Source organism: Carcharodon carcharias, chromosome 30, assembly GCF_017639515.1.
Source record: "Carcharodon carcharias isolate sCarCar2 chromosome 30, sCarCar2.pri, whole genome shotgun sequence".
In the NCBI taxonomy this organism is placed as follows: domain Eukaryota; kingdom Metazoa; phylum Chordata; class Chondrichthyes; order Lamniformes; family Lamnidae; genus Carcharodon; species Carcharodon carcharias.
The window spans coordinates 10,644,080-10,659,835 of record NC_054496.1 but is presented as its reverse complement, the minus strand read 5'-3'; the positions used below and the strand labels follow the sequence as shown (position 1 = coordinate 10,659,835).

The following is a 15,756-nucleotide window of genomic DNA, read 5'->3' as shown; positions in this document are numbered from 1 at the left end:
TATTTACACACTGTCCCATCAATTCCTGACCCTGGGGTATTTACACACTGTTCCATCAATTCCTGACCCTGGGGTATTTACACACTGTCCCATCACCTCCTGACCCTGGGGTATTTACACACTGTCCCATCACCTCCTGACCCTGGGGTATTTACACACTGTCCCATCACCTCCTGACCCTGGGGTATTTACACACTGTCCCATCACCTCCTGACCCTGGGGTATTTACACACTGCCCCATCACCTCCTGACCCTGGGGTATTTACACACTGCCCCATCACCTCCTGACCCTGGGGTATTTACACACTGTCCCATCACCTCCTGACCCTGGGGTATTTACACACTGTCCCATCACCTCCTGACCCTGGGGTATTTACACACTGTCCCATCACCTCCTGACCCTGGGGTATTTACACACTGTCCCATCACCTCCTGACCCTGGGGTATTTACACACTGTCCCATCACCTCCTGACCCTGGGGTATTTACACACTGTCCCATCACCTCCTGACCCTGGGGTATTTACACACTGTCCCATCACCTCCTGACCCTGGGGTATTTACACACTGCCCCATCAATTCCTGACCCTGGGGTATTTACACACTGCCCCATCACCTCCTGACCCTGGGGTATTTACACACTGTCCCATCAACTCCTGACCCTGGGGTATTTACACAATGTCCCATCACCTCCTGACCCTGGGGTATTTACACAATGTCCCATCACCTCCTGACCCTGGGGTATTTACACACTGTCCCATCACCTCCTGACGCTGGTGTATTTACACACTGTCCCATCACCTCCTGACCCTGGGGTATTTACACACTGTCCCATCACCTCCTGACCCTGGGGTATTTACACACTGTCCCATCACCTCCTGACCCTGGGGTATTTACACACTGTCCCATCACCTCCTGACCCTGGGGTATTTACACACTGTCCCATCAATTCCTGACCCTGGGGTATTTACACACTGTCCCATCACCTCCTGACCCTGGGGTATTTACACACTGTCCCATCACCTCCTGACCCTGGGGTATTTACACACTGTCCCATCACCTCCTGACCCTGGGGTATTTACACACTGTCCCATCACCTCCTAACCCTGGGGTATTTACACACTGTCCCATCACCTCCTGACCCTGGGGTATTTACACACTGTCCCATCACCTCCTGACCCTGGTGTATTTACACACTGTCCCATCACCTCCTGACCCTGGGGTATTTACACACTGTCCCATCACCTCCTGACCCTGGGGTATTAGTTCATTGCCCCTATCGCCTGCTAAGATCCCGGTTTATCTCGCAGAGTTTCCCTGTGATGAGTATCCTGGCTGCTGAATCAAGCTGTCGGGGTAAATCGGCTCACTGGACCGTTTGTCTGCCCCTCCTGGGTGCAAAGTCAGGAGTTATGCCCCCCAAGCACAGTCTCATTCCTCATGGTCAGACTCGTGCTCCCTGCCCAGCAATACTCACACCTCAGCTCCGTTTCTCTGACTTCAGGCACTGTTTACCCCCACACCCCCTCGGGAGACAGCCAGTCGTTAATTTGTTTGTCTGGCTGGACCTTGGTGTGTCGGTAGAAAGGTTGTTGTACAGCTGCGAAACATGTAGAGCGGAAAAGCTGCTGCTTGCTGTCCCAGATTGACGTGAGGTAAGATATTCATCATTCCACTGACAGATAGTGAGGCGTGTGTAACATGTCTGTGGTATCAGCCAGTATTTGCTCCGGGCTTATGTTCCTCTGCTTTCAACAAGACATGACCGTACCTGACCTCTTGGCTTTTAGTTTTGACAGGCATTTCTATTTTTTTTTTCTCTCTCTCTCTCTCTCTCCCTGTTTGAACATAGGGTCCCCCTGGACGTTCTGGTCTCCCAGGTGTTGATGGTTTACAAGGCCCTCCTGGGACCATGCTGATGCTACCGGTGAGTTTTCTGATCTGCGCTCGGGTTTTATTTCAGGAGCGGTGATTCCCGTGCCCGCACCCTGCTGCGGTTCGGTGAGGGTGAGGGGTGGGGGGCGGGGGGGTGCAGCTCACCCCTACCCCTGAGCAATTGGCGATGGACGATGGGTGCTGACTTTGCCAGGGGGTACTCCTGTCCCAGGAACGAACGAACGAAATGAAAGCCGTTGGTCTGCTGCTATTTTAAAAGGAGCATAGAATGGTACAGCTGAGAAGGAGGCCATTCAGCCCATTGTGCCTGTGCTGGCTCTTTGAAAGAGCTACCCGATTAGTCCCAATCTCCAGCTGTTTCCCTCGTAGCCCTGCAGTTCTGTTTTACCTTTCTCCTTCGAGTATTCGTCCGATTCAATTTTGAAAGTTGTTATTGAATCTGCTTCCACCGCCCTTTCAGGCAGCGCATTCCAGCGCCTGAACCCATCTGGTTCACTAATGTCCTTTAGGGGAGGAAATCTGCTGTCTGTACCTGGTCTGGGCCTACAAGAGACTCCAGACCCACAGCAATGTGGTTGACTCTTAACTGCTGTCTGAAATGGCCGATCAAGGCCACTCAGTTCAAAGGCAATTAGGGATGGGCAACAAATGCTGACCTAGCCAACGACGCCCACATCCCATGAAAGATTAATGAAAAGAAATGATAGCTTGCCAGGTTTCTCTTCAAAAGCTCTCCTCATCTTCCTCCTGATATATTTTTAAGCGATTATTTTAAATCTGTGTCCACCTACTTCCAGACCCTCCTACCTCTGGATGCAGTCTTTCCCCCTCCACAATATTAAGAAACCCTTGTAATTTTGAAAGCTTCGATTCGATTTCCCAATACACTCCTCTCTAGTCTTAGCTCATAATTGAAACTCCTCATCAGCGCTGTACCATTGAACCATTCAAGCAAATCCCCTCATGACTCTCACCTTGATTCCTTCCTAATGTGTGGTGCCCAGAATTGGATATGTCCCTGCAGTTGAGGCCCATCCATTGTTTTCTCATAAGGTATCTATTTACTCGAATCGGAGACCCTCTGGACCAGCTAGCGCTTTTGTATTTCATGAAACCCCCTCCTGACGACTGTCAGCATTGATGGGGAAGGGGGTCCTCAAGTGTTCGGTCCACTTGCTCTGATTTGGTCCTTTCCTCCCCATTCGTTGAGAATGTCGCTGAAGCCAGATTTGCTGCCATGCGTCGGATCTCTACCCAGGAGACGCAGAGAGACCCTGCACAGGTCCCCTCATGGCAAGTGGGTTGGGGTCCGAGAGTAAGGAAGCCTCGCTGAAGTTATATAGCTCTTTGGTGAGAGCACGCCTGGAGTATGGTGCGCTGCTTTGGTCCCCTTTCCTGTCAGCTGCCCCAGCTATGGTCCGGTGGGAGCTCTCTCGCCTCGGGGTCAGAGGGCTGTTCCACCCCGGGGACTTCACAAAAATCTAGGCTGACGCCTCAGTGCAGCACTGAGGGAGTGCTGCGCTGTCGGGGGTGCCAATTTTCAGGTGAGGTGTTTCAGTTGGATCTGAAACATCCCGGAATGCTATTCCAAAGAAGAACAGGAGCATTCTCTCTAGTGTTTTGGTCAATATTTATGAAAAAACAGATTACCTGCTCATCATGGTAGAGCTGTTAGTGGGATCTTGCACGCGTACAAAATGGCTGCCTGCGTTGCAACAGTGACTACACTTGCAATTACTTCATTAGCTGTAGAGCGCTTTGGAATGCCCTGAGTTCCTGGAAGTCGCTGTACAGAAGTCCTTTTGTCCTAAGGAAGGATATACGTGCCTCAGAGGGGTGCAAGGGTTGTCCTATGAGGAGATATTGAGCAGAATGGGCCTGTACCCAATTGGGCTTAGGAGTGATCACATGGAGAGATATAAGGTTCTCGGAGGGTTTGACAGGTGGGAGACCGAGAGGCAGCTTTGTTTGCCTGGAGAACCCAGAATCTGGGGATAGAATTTTTCAGGGGGTGGGGGTGGTGGACCGGACACACCGATGCGTAAAACGATGCGCGAGGAGGTCGGGTAAGCGCCGGAGTCGGCTGCCCTCCCACCGAAACCTGAACGGCCCTACTGAGGCCTCTCGCAAAGCGATTATTATAATTGTGAACGCTGCCCGTCCAGCCTTAAGGTTAGCGGTGGGACAGGCGAAAACCCCCAGCGGCCTTCGCTTCAGGTTTTTTTTTTTAGGAAACCTCATCCTCGAGTGGGATGAGGTTTCCCGAAGCTTTTATTAAACGAATAAATAACATCTTCATAAACATTGATTGGTAAGGGGATCGAAGGTTACGAGGAGAGGGCGGGAGAATGGGGTTGAGAAGCTTATCAGCCAGGATTGAATGGCGGAGCAGACTCGATGGGCCGAATGGCCTACTATCTGCTCCTATGTCTTATGAAAACATGTCCCAACTCATGTGACCCAGTCACGTGAGGCAACGTGTTTAAATACATTTTTAAAACTTTTATTGAATAACTTTAATATCGATTCAACCTCCATGAGGCAGCCCCGTGCCTCGGTGGGGGGAGGGGGGGTGGGGTTTGCTGTGCTCTTCTGTGCGCGTGTGCGAAAGAGCGCTGACCCCGTCTCTCCATCCTATCCCACCCGCACAGGTAGCGCTGAGCGCTACCAGCCGCGTCTGGGTGGTCCTTAGTTGGCCACGTCTGGATGGGCCTTAGTTGGCCACATCTGTGTGGGCCTTAGTTGGCCACATCTGGGTGAGCCTTAGTTGACCATGTCTGGGTGGGCCTTAGTTGGCCATGTCTGGGTGGGCCTTAGTTGGCCATGTCTGGGTGGGCCTTAGTTGACCATGTCTGGGTGGGCCTTAGTTGGCCATGTCTGGGTGGGCCTTAGTTGGCCACATCTGGGTGGGCCTTAGCTGGCCACGTCTGGGTGGGCCTTAGCTGGCCACGTCTGGGTGGGCCTTAGCTGGCCACGTCTGGGTGGGCCTTAGCTGGCCACGTCTGGGTGGGCCTTAGTTGGCCACGTCTGGGTGGGCCTTAGTTGGCCACGTCTGGGTGGGCCTTAGTTGGCCACGTCTGGGTGGGCCTTAGTTGGCCACGTCTGGGTGGGCCTTAGTTGGCCACGTCTGGGTGGGCCTTAGTTGGCCACGTCTGGGTGGGCCTTAGTTGGCCACGTCTGGGTGGGCCTTAGTTGGCCACATCTGGGTGGGCCTTAGTTGGCCACGTCTGGGTGGGCCTTAGTTGGCCACGTCTGGATGGGCCTTAGTTGGCCACATCTGGGTGGGCCTTAGTTGGCCACGTCTGGGTGGGCCTTAGTTGGCCCATCCATGTAAGATGGTGGTGCAGAGCCGATCGTGGGCGGCAATCAGCACCGCGCCCGCTCTTGCCTTCTGTATGAAAAGTTCTGCCCTGGGGAGTGGGGTGGGAGTGGGGGTGGGGGGCGCGGGGGGTGCACAGTCTCAGAATTAAGGGGCCGGCGGTTTTGGACTGAGATGAGGAGGAATTCCTTCCCTCGGAGAGTTGTGAATCTTTGGAACGCTCCATCCCAGAGGGCGGTGGACGCTCAGCAATCAGGCGTACTGAAGAAGTGAGAGTTTTGGACATTAGGGAATTGTTGGCTTTGGGGGATGGGGTGGGGAAGGAGGAGCTGAGGTAGAAAAATAGCCACGGTCTTATTAAACGGTGGTGCAGGCTTAAAGGGCCGTTTGGCATCGCTACCAGCGCGGTGGGTGTACCTACACCACGTGGACTGCAGCGATTCAAGGCGGCGGGCACCTCACCATCACTGTCTCAAGGGCAACTAGGGGTGGGCAGTAAATGCTGGCCTTGGTAGCGACACCCGCATCCCGTGATTGAATAAAGCAAACCTACTGCCGCCCCTATTTCTTGTGTTTCAAATGCCACAAGAGTCCCCCGTTCATGACTTGGCTGATGGTGAGTGGAGGGAGATGCACTGACAAGTTGTGCCCTCCGTCCCATAATAACCAAGATTTCATTTACGTTTCCTCCCGTGCTTTCCTCCTCCTGTTTCTGTCTGGGAGCTAAGTAGAATGTAACTGAGACGAAATTGTGAGAGATCACTTTTTGATAGCTGAAAATTGAATTTAGGCTGCCCAGCTTATCAGGGCAAGGATTACCCGACCTGCTGACTTCCAAGTGAATTACCTTGGAGAAGCACTGACACACTTTCCCTAAGCTCAAAACACAGCACAAAATCAGCCACAGACATCGTAGATCAAATCTTCACAGGGAGACGTTTTCTCCCCCCACTACCTCCCCACCCCACCACCCCCCCCAACCCACCCCCCAGCCTTTGCTCCTGTCAAGCTGCCCTTGATTGACGGCGAGAAAAATTGGTTCCAGAACCGAGAAGCCTGGCGTGTCCTGAGGCTGTGAGAGTTGGAAGGCCGAGGATAGTCGGTGCTTATTCTGAAGGTGGGGTGGGGGTGGGGGGTGGGGATGGCGTTCAGGTTGGCGTGGATTGAAGGATGCTGTCCTCAATTTAAGCTACTCTTGATGCCTGGTTGCCAAGAAAACAGGAGAGTTATTTCACCTTCTGATAGACAGAAAGGGTTGTGACCCTCTTTGTCTTTCAGCATGAGGACTGACAGCTTGTTATCAGGGAGTCCGTGCGCGGAGTGTGGTAGAATTTCAAGAGCTGAGAGATGTTACAGTTTAATCTCGGGCATCTCTGGAGACTCCATGTGGCAAAAGGCCCTCAGTTTAGAACGTTGCTTTTTATTTTCCGTTTTGCTTATTCAGGCGAGCGACGTGACTGACTCACTGACTGTGGCCGGGATTTTCCTACCCCACCCCCACCCCCCCCATCGGGGACGGGGCCCAACGTGGGCGAGGTGGGCACCCCCTGCCGGAAGTCCATTGACTTGCGGTGGGACAGCAAGATCCCAGCGGGCGGGCGGGTGGGGATAGTCCCGCCACGTGAGTGCAAAGCGTTCTCCCGTCCAAGCGCAGCACGGCCCAGTGCAGAGTGAAGCATTGACCCAACCACATACCGTAACAGAACCTCAAAACGTTCCTCCCAGCACCTGGTCTGATGCTTCCCTTCCCTCCGCGCGTCATCATTGTGCCCTTCCAAGCGCAGTTAGGGTCTTTAATTAGGGTCTTCGGATTCCGAGGGGCCCTCCCCGCCTGGGCAATATTTACCTCCCAGTCCGACGTCACTGACACAGATTATCTGGCTGTTTATTTCTCTGCAGTTTCGTGGGATCTTGCTGTGCCCAGATTGGGTGTGTTGCTTTCCCTGCATTACAGTAACAACATTTCAAAAGTGCCTCGTTGGCCATAAAGTGCTTTGGGGCATCCTGAGGTCCTGAAAGGCTCTGAATAAATAAAGTCTCTTCTTTAGTTAAAGCAGCAGGCCCCTAGTTCTGTTTATTCTTTTCCACCTCCCCCTTCAGAAGCTACAAGTGTCTTTTTGTGCCAATCAAGTTTGCAGATGGATGAGAGTGAAAGTGGAAGAATGTACATGGCACTTTTGCCTAGCATTTGTAGCTGGTGTTAACTCCAAGAACTCTTTGGGGTGGATACAGATTATATATTCCTGAACCTTGTTCCAACAGCCTGTACTCATGGCAACTCACTCTGTCAATAAAGACTAAATATCGTTGGTTTTGCCTTTCCCTGTTTTCTAGCAGCATGAGAGGCTATTAAAGCTTGTCACCTAGAACTGGAGGCTTAGAGTGATTGACAGTAGATTACAAGGGAGAATTAATTCTTGTACCTTTTTAAACTCATTTACTACTTCATCCATGGGATGTGGGTGTCACTGGCTGGGCCAGCATTTATTGCCCATCCCTAGTTGCCCTTGAGAAGGTGGTGGGTGAGCTGCCTTCTTGAACCGCTGCAGTCCGTGTGGTGTAGGTACACCCACAGTGCTGTTAGGGAGGGGGTTCCAGGATTTTGACCCAGCGACAGTGAAGGAACGGCCGATATATTTCCAAGTCAGGCTGGTGAGTGGCTTGGAGGGGAACTTCCACGTAGTGGTATTCCCATGTGTCTGCTGCCCTTATCCTTCTAGGTGGTGGAGGTCGTGGGTTTGGAAGGCGCCGTCTGAGGAGGCTTGGTGAGTTGCTGCAGTGCGTCTTTTACCTGTTATACTATGGATACAGCAGCAGGTTTAAGGGAGTGGTTAATTCAGTCATCTTACTTTTGTTGCTGTTCGCTACCCAGTTGATGTTTTGAACGATTGGTTTATAATAATCTCCTTCAGAAGAGGCTTTAAGCCAAGGCGCCACCTGCAACGTTCCAAGGGTTTAGGTGGAATGTGCTGAAGACTGAGCTCTCCCAGTATCCTGGCCAATGATGCTCCCTCAACTGTTTCTTTAAAAAAAAATGGTCTGCTTATTTCTGTCTTTGCTGGTTGCAAATAATGTGTAGAATGGCCATCACTATGTGACAAGTCAATGTTTCAGAAATGACTTCACCCTGCTTCCACAGTCCAATCAACTGTGACGTAAGTATAAGCTTTCCCTCAGAATTCCTCGGTTAAACCGTTACCATGGCGTCCGCTGCCTGCCCACTACTGACTAATAACTACTGGTCATGCTAAACCTGTGACATAATTGTGTAATATTATTCCTTCAGGCCTTCCTGAAGTTAAGTGGCTGATGTCGTTATGTGATGGTTACTCAGATAAATGGTCAGTAGGGATCCTGGCTCTAGGCTGTTCATACGCACAGTCCCTGATAGAAATAGGCTGCGTTCACAACGAGGTGAGATTGATGGAGGTGGAGAAAACCATGAATCTGGAAATCTGGAAACAAAAAGGTGGCAGGGAAAACACTCTGGACAAAGGGGAGACTGGTCAGTGTTTTATGTGGAGATCTCTTCATTAGAATCAACTCCAAAGGACCCTAAAGAAAGACGTGTCTCCAAGTAAAGCCTTTCATGATCCCAGGACATCCTGAAGTGCCTAACACCCAATTAAGCACCTTGAAAGTGTAGTCGCCCTCATAATGTAGGAGGTACAGGAGCCAATTTGTGCACAGCAAGATCCCACAAAGAGCAGTGTAACAATGACCAGATAATCCATTTTAGTCTTGTTGTTGAGGAATAATTACCAACCAGGGCAGCTGGAAGAACTCCTGTGCTCGTCCAAAATGTTAACCACCTCCTCCGTCTATCAGAGGCATATAGACGTTTGCAGCATTTTCCCTTTTGTTCTTTCATTGATCTTAGAGTGGCCCAGAACAGCACAGCATCCAAAATCTGCAGGTGAGGGGCTAAGTAAAGGAGTAGACCACTGGAGAGAGAGCTACACAGAGTAACAGGCACTGGGGAGGGAGCTACATAGGGTAACAGGCACTGGGGAGGGAGCTACACAGAGTAACAGGCACTGGGGAGGGAGCTACATAGGGTAACAGGCACTGGGGTGAGAGCTACATAGGGTAACAGGCACTGGGGAGAGAGCTACATAGGGTAACAGGCACTGGGGAGAGAACTACACAGAGTAACAGGCAATGGGGAGGGAGGAGCATGGTGGGTAATCGATAGTGAATAATGAGGTACAAGAGAAAGAACAAATATTGGAAGAGGAAGATAAATATGGTGTAGATACCAGAATAGCAAGTTACATGGGATTTACAACGATAAGTTGTATGGGGAGTATGAAATATTGGAGAGAATGCTGCATTGGAAGTACAAGCTCCTGCTGAATATAGAATAGAATCCATTCTGGGTTAGAAGGAGAGCAAGGGGTAACATGCGCTGAACATCAGAGGTGATTGAGATGCCAGCAATGAGCCAGCCTAATGGGTTTCAGAAGGCAGGAGAATGACACTAAGTGAATTGCTCATTCCGAGAGCTGGTACAGACACGATGGGCTGAATGGCCTCCTTTTGCACTGTAATGATTTTGTGTGACTGCAGACTTGGATCAAGCACACGTACTCTTGACCTCAGCTTTGCCGTTCATATTTCCAGTTCCAGTTTGGTGGAGATGGTGCTAAGGGGCCTGTTGTCTCAGCCCAAGAATATCAAGCCCAGTCTATCCTCCAACAAGCAAGGGTAAGTGATTGTCTGTCAGTCCCAGACCTAAATGCCGGGGTTCGGTAACCTCAGAAATTTTGACATTGAAGACTTTTGGCAAACAAATGTTTTAAGTGATCTAGAACCAAGGTTGGGCAGCCGTGATCTAATTGAATGACGGAACCGGCTCAAGGGGCTGAATGGCCTCCTGTTCCCAATGTTCCAATAAATAAGGGACTGATACAGGGGGTTTGGTCAAATCTGTAATAATACCCTCAAGACAAGAACTAAAAATTCAGCCACATCAACAAAAAGCCCAACTGTCTGAAGAAGCCTATCACATGGTTCTCATTCCCAGAGCATTGTGGAGAGACACACCTGAGCACAAAAACAGGCCATTCGGCACAACTGATCAATGCTGGCGCTTATGCTCCAAGTGTGTCTCCTCCCACACTACTTCATCTCACCCTACCCGCATGCCGTTCTATACCTGTCTCCCTCATATGTTTATCCAGCTGCCCCTTCAATGCATCCACACTATTTATTTCAACCACTCCTTATGCTAGAGAGTGGTGAGATTGTGGAACATGCTGGGTAAGACATTTCTCCTGAATATCCTATTGGATTAATTAGTGGCTTCCTTGTGTTTATGATGCTGAGTTTTAATCTCTCCACAAGTGGAAACATCTCTATATTTACCCTATCAAACCCTTTCATAATCTTAAAGGCCCTAAGCCTTGGCTTTTCTAAATTGACTTGTTTGTAACTCACAGCCTTTCTTGTGTTTACTTTCTAGCTTGCTATGAAGGGCCCATCTGGTTCAGTAGGCCTCACAGGAAGACCAGGCCCTATGGTGAGTCTGAGGTTTGATCAGTGAGAAAACAGTTGGGAGGTTCCAGCATCAACAGCGTCTCATTATGCTGGTGTTTCAACTGAGCCTTTGATTCGGAGGCGTTATTGATCACTTTTGCACTTTAGTTGCTTCCAGTAATAAGCTGCGAACGTGTTTGGGCTTTTTCAATATTTTATTGACTTCCCAAGAAATTCCTCTCCTGAATGTGGTGGCTTGTGGAGCGAGTCCAGGAAGACATTCTTCATGTGTGACCTGAGGGGACAAGTGCCAAACTGCTAAATGACCATTGGGAGAGGGCGTTGGATTGGCCTGACCTCTTCTTCACTCCATGTCCCATTCACACACTTTCTGGTGGTGGACTTTGGATAGTGACCAGCTGACGGCAAGTGTGGCACTGCTAATCCTACTAAACCGCCCCCCCCCCCATCCAATCCAACCACAGGTTCGAGCTTTGGACCTCTCTGCGTAACTCAATATCATGAAGGATTGGAGTTAAATCGGTAGTTTCGGTTGTAGTTGGTATGCCTTGTGGTAACTTACAGGGGTGTGAGTTTGCCTCAACGTTTTCCAATGGCCAGGTACGTGTGAAGAGAGGGTGGGAGAGGGGGCTACGGTTCATTAATGGTCCCCTGAAGGACCTTGGGCAGGATTTTCCGCCAAGCAGGCGGGCGCTCGAGCGTAAAATGACACGCGATGACATTGCTTCATTCGGCGGGCACGCACAGGAGTCGGCAGCTCGGCCACCAACAATTAAAAAAAGGCCCGTTGACAATGTAACTGAATTAAATTATTTGCTGCCCATCCAGCCTTGTAGTAGGTGGAGGTGGGTGAAAAGGCCAAGCGGCCTTTGGGTTTTCTTGCCAAACCTCATCCACGGGTGGGAACCCGCCAGTTAAAAAAAAACAATTAAAAATCTTCAAACTGATTTCTAACGCGTCCCTGCTCGTGTGAGAGAGTCTGAAAATATTTGTGAATGACTCTTTGCGAGCATATTTGGTCTAGAGCGGATGTAAAACTGTAGGCAGAACAGCCTCAATTTATCAATATATCCACCCCGAGTGAGCTGGGCTTCTGGTCCTCCCACGTTCCCTCCCTTTTATGGACTCAGCCCGTTTGGGTACCCGGATATTCCAAGCTACGGAGTCACATGAGGTTACTTGTTCCTTAACATTTTAAAACTCTTTGTTTTTAATTTCCAAAGCTCTCTTCATCTCCCTGGGGCAGCTCTGAGCTGCCTCAGTCCGCTTTCCCAACGCGGACCCTCACCCAGGCTGAGAACTTGCGCTCTCGCCCTCCCCTCCACCTCCACCCGGGGCAGCGCTGAGCGCCACGGCACGCGTTTCACGCTGGGCGGGCCTTCATTGGCGTGAAATCGCGGTGCGGTCCGGCTCCCCCCCCCCACCCCCCCCCACCACCGATCGCGGGCAGCGGTCGGCTTGTCCACTCGAGCCCGCCCGACGAAAGGGAAAAATCCTGGCCCGTGGAAGCGAGGGTGAGGAATCTCCAGTCCGTGCCTGGGAATGACCTAAGGGTCAGAGTCAACATGGAGGATGGGCGCACCTCCTGGAACTTGGAAAAGTTTAGTCACTGTCGGCTACCAGCTAAGAGGCAGGTTGGTTAATCGGCTGCTAGATCCCTACCAGCTGTCTGTCTGTGGTTCGACGCTGGGAGTTGCCCAACTGATTTAACGCTTTTGTTTCTGTCTCTCTTCCTGTTATGCCCTTTGGCCAATTCTTACAGCCTCCCTACGCTTGAGATGGGAACAGAGGCCTGGAACAGCTTCCTACTCTTTCGAGGTCGGAGGTTATTAGCGGGGAAAGTTCACTTTCAAACCATCGTTTCTTTTTTCCCCCAAAATGATTTCCAGTTGAAAATTGTTACTGAATTTCATCAAGTCCTAATGTGCCTGTGTAACACTGAAGAAGGGAGGACCTGTATGTAGAATGGTTAAGGGGGAACAATAATGGCATTTAACCAGACTTATTGTAATGTTTCTTTTCTCACCTTCCTTTCCCACCCGCCCCCCCCCCCACCTCCCTTTACAGGGTCTCCCTGGTAACGAAGGTCAGAAAGGAGATGCTGGTGAAATGGGCCCACAGGTAAATGCTGAAACCATGGGTGGAATTTTCGGTCAGCGGGATCTTACGGTCCCGCCAAGGTCAACGGAGATTAGGACGTTGGTGTTGCATTTTGCAGCCAGCTTCCCAGCGTGACAGGCCCATGAAATTCCAGCCCATGTCTGACAAATCTTTAGCCGCGCTATCGGTGTGGTGTGATTCGACACGTAACCATTGGCTCCACGCGCGCAACTCAGGGCTGTGTGGAGAGGGACGTTTGAAAGACACTGTGGGTCGGCGCAAGATAACTCCGCTCCCCCCCACCACCACCCCCCCCCCCCACCCCCCTCACCCCCACCCCCACGCCTCACCATCTGACGGCCCTTACTGAAACATCTCCAGCTCAAAATGGAGAGCTTTTGAAAGACACCAAAAGAACCAGAACCCGAAGGCCTGTGTTAAATAGTAACGGGGAAAGTTGGATGAGGAGTGTTCAAGTCCTTACACACTTTGCTGCACCTGCTGAGGGGGGTGCTGCACTGTCGGTGGCCGCCATCTTTTGGACGAGACATTAAGCAGAGGCTTCCTCTGCCCTCTGCCCTCTGCCCTCTCGGGCGGACATCCCGAGGCACTTTGTTCAGAGATCAAGGGCATTCTCCCTGGTGTGCATTCATCCCTCAGTTAACATCACCAAAACATATTATCTGGTTATTATCACACTGCTGTTTGTGGGAGCTTGCTGTGCGCAAATTGGTTTCCTGCATTATAACAGTTACTATGCTTCAAAACGGACCGTTAAGTGAGGACACCTTGAGGTTGCTAAAGGTGCTATATAAATGCAAGTCTCTCTTTCTGTTCTAGGGTCCTCCAGGTATCCATGGATCAATGGGGCCGACAGGAAAGCCGGGAAGAAGGGTAGGAGCCTCCTTTGTTCAAATTAACGGGGTTCGTTTTCGGGGAAGGGTGGGGGGGGCGGGGTTTGGCAGAGTTTCTAACGGATCGTTGCTCCACAATCACCAGCTCATCGCTTGGTCCAAACTGAAAATGACCCTCAACCCGTGTCATATCCAATCTCCTTGGGAGAAACCTCTTTATCCAGAGAGTGATGAGAATGTGGAACTCGCTACCACAGGGAGGCGATTTAGCATAGTCGCATTTATGGGGACCAAACAGAACAGCCATTTACAGACGAGAGTTCCCAATTCTACCACCGGTTGTGTGTAGAAGTGTTTCCTCATTTGATTCCGGAAAGCTCTGGCTATAATGTTTAGGCTCTGTCCCGTCGAGCCCTAGGCTCCCCAGCCAGTAGACATTTCCTCTCCTTCTACCATATCTTAAAAACTTCAATCAAATCATCCCTTAAGCTTCTAAATTCGTGGGAATGCTATCTAGTTTGCCTCTGCTCATAATCAGAATTTATATTCTGCATCAACTGGTGTTGGATAATCATTCTTGGGCAGATTCACATCACTTCTGTGCATTCAGTCTTTCTTTAACCCGCACCCCCCCCCCCAACCCCACCGATTATATTCTAGTGTTTTTGCCAATTAAACAATGGAAGCTGTGTTGTAGCAGTGTTAAAACCTGCAATACAGCCAGAACCCTCGCTATCCTGATCAAGCCATATCTCAAGGGGCCATGATCTTAGGGCTGTTCTGTCATCTACTGTTTAAATCTCGTGTCAACTTGATGTTCACAAATACTATCGCCAAACTTTCAAAACCGCCATCACAAACCTCCTGCGCTTCGAAGAAGTTATTTCAAAGCTGCGAGTGTGGTGACGCTGTCCACTCAGTGACCTGCCTTGAGTGATTGTGGCTTCCTGAATATCCTCAGTGAAGGGTATATAATATGACATTCTTGGCTGAGGGTTTGCAGTGAGCTGGCAAGGGTCCAAGCTCCTGCTCTCTAATCCCGAAGGTTGGCTGGGATCTTTTGTTGCAGTCTTGGACTGTGTACAAGGAACATGTACATTCTTGTACAAAGCCACCCGAGCTTTGCCTTGGACTGCCTCACACTGATACACACCGAAATCAGGAATTCAGTGAAGAGCTGGCATCACCTCACTCTAATGATGTTGTAGATGCTGCACCTGTTTACCATGCTCATCATGTCTCTTTATCTGTTTCGCATGCTCTACTTCTCTTTTTCTCGCTTCTCATTCCTTCTCTTCCTTGTGTTCTCTCTTTCATTATTCTTAATCCATTCCTCTCTTCAACCTGCCCACAATTCCCCCTCTGCTTCCCCCCATTCTCATCCCTATCTCCCTCCTGCTCCCTCCCGCTCTCTCCTCTCTTTCTCTTACTCTCCATCCCCCTTTCACCCTCACCCTTTCCACTCTGCCCTGCCGGCCCGGTTTCCCCCCTGCTCCCCCCACCTTCAGCCCTGCTCCCCCCCTCCCTTTCCACCCTCCCACCTGCCCCATTCACCACCTCCCCCTCCCTGTCTCTTTTCTTCTCTGTTGGCCTCATCTCTCCCTATGTCCGCCTCGTCTTGTCTCTGCGTCCCTCCGTCTCACACTCACAAACACTTATTAGCTGCTATCCTGTCCGTCTGGCCCTTATTCATGATTGAGCTGGGGGTGGGGTGGTGAATGAGTGATGGTTACTTGTTTACAAAGTGAAAGTCTCAGAATCTTTGATGAACTTTGTGGTTGAGGACAGCTAGCTTTGCTCGAATAGTGAGTACTCATTTTGAATAGTGAGTAATCATTGCCACACCATTTCCCTTGCAATTTCATTTTAAGCTCCATAAAGCAATTCTTTATATCCTAGAACGTTAAGTAGACTAATATAAATTAGCAATACGTAGGCGAGGGAGTTAGTAATAACACTTGACCAAACTTAATGATTTAGTTAGGACCAAAGCGATAAGTTAATTACTTGCATCGTAACACAGGAAAAGTCAAGGGTAAGCGAAGGTAATTTGGCCCATCAAAGCCTATTCCTCTGGTCTCTTAACTTAT

At 50.3% G+C, this 15,756-nt stretch overlaps 1 protein-coding gene across 2 annotated transcripts in view; it reads left to right on the top strand.

Moving 5' to 3' along the window:
- LOC121271150 (collagen alpha-1(XI) chain-like) overlaps nucleotides 1-15,756 on the top strand; it is a 318,218-nt gene that overhangs the window by 112,868 nt on the left and 189,594 nt on the right. For both annotated transcript variants that reach the window (XM_041176909.1, XM_041176910.1), the window contains 5 exons: nucleotides 1,851-1,925; nucleotides 9,837-9,920; nucleotides 10,678-10,734; nucleotides 12,780-12,833; nucleotides 13,653-13,706. In XM_041176909.1, coding sequence (XP_041032843.1) covers nucleotides 1,851-1,925; nucleotides 9,837-9,920; nucleotides 10,678-10,734; nucleotides 12,780-12,833; nucleotides 13,653-13,706 — 324 coding nt within the window. The remainder of the gene's footprint in view (nucleotides 1-1,850; nucleotides 1,926-9,836; nucleotides 9,921-10,677; nucleotides 10,735-12,779; nucleotides 12,834-13,652; nucleotides 13,707-15,756) is intronic.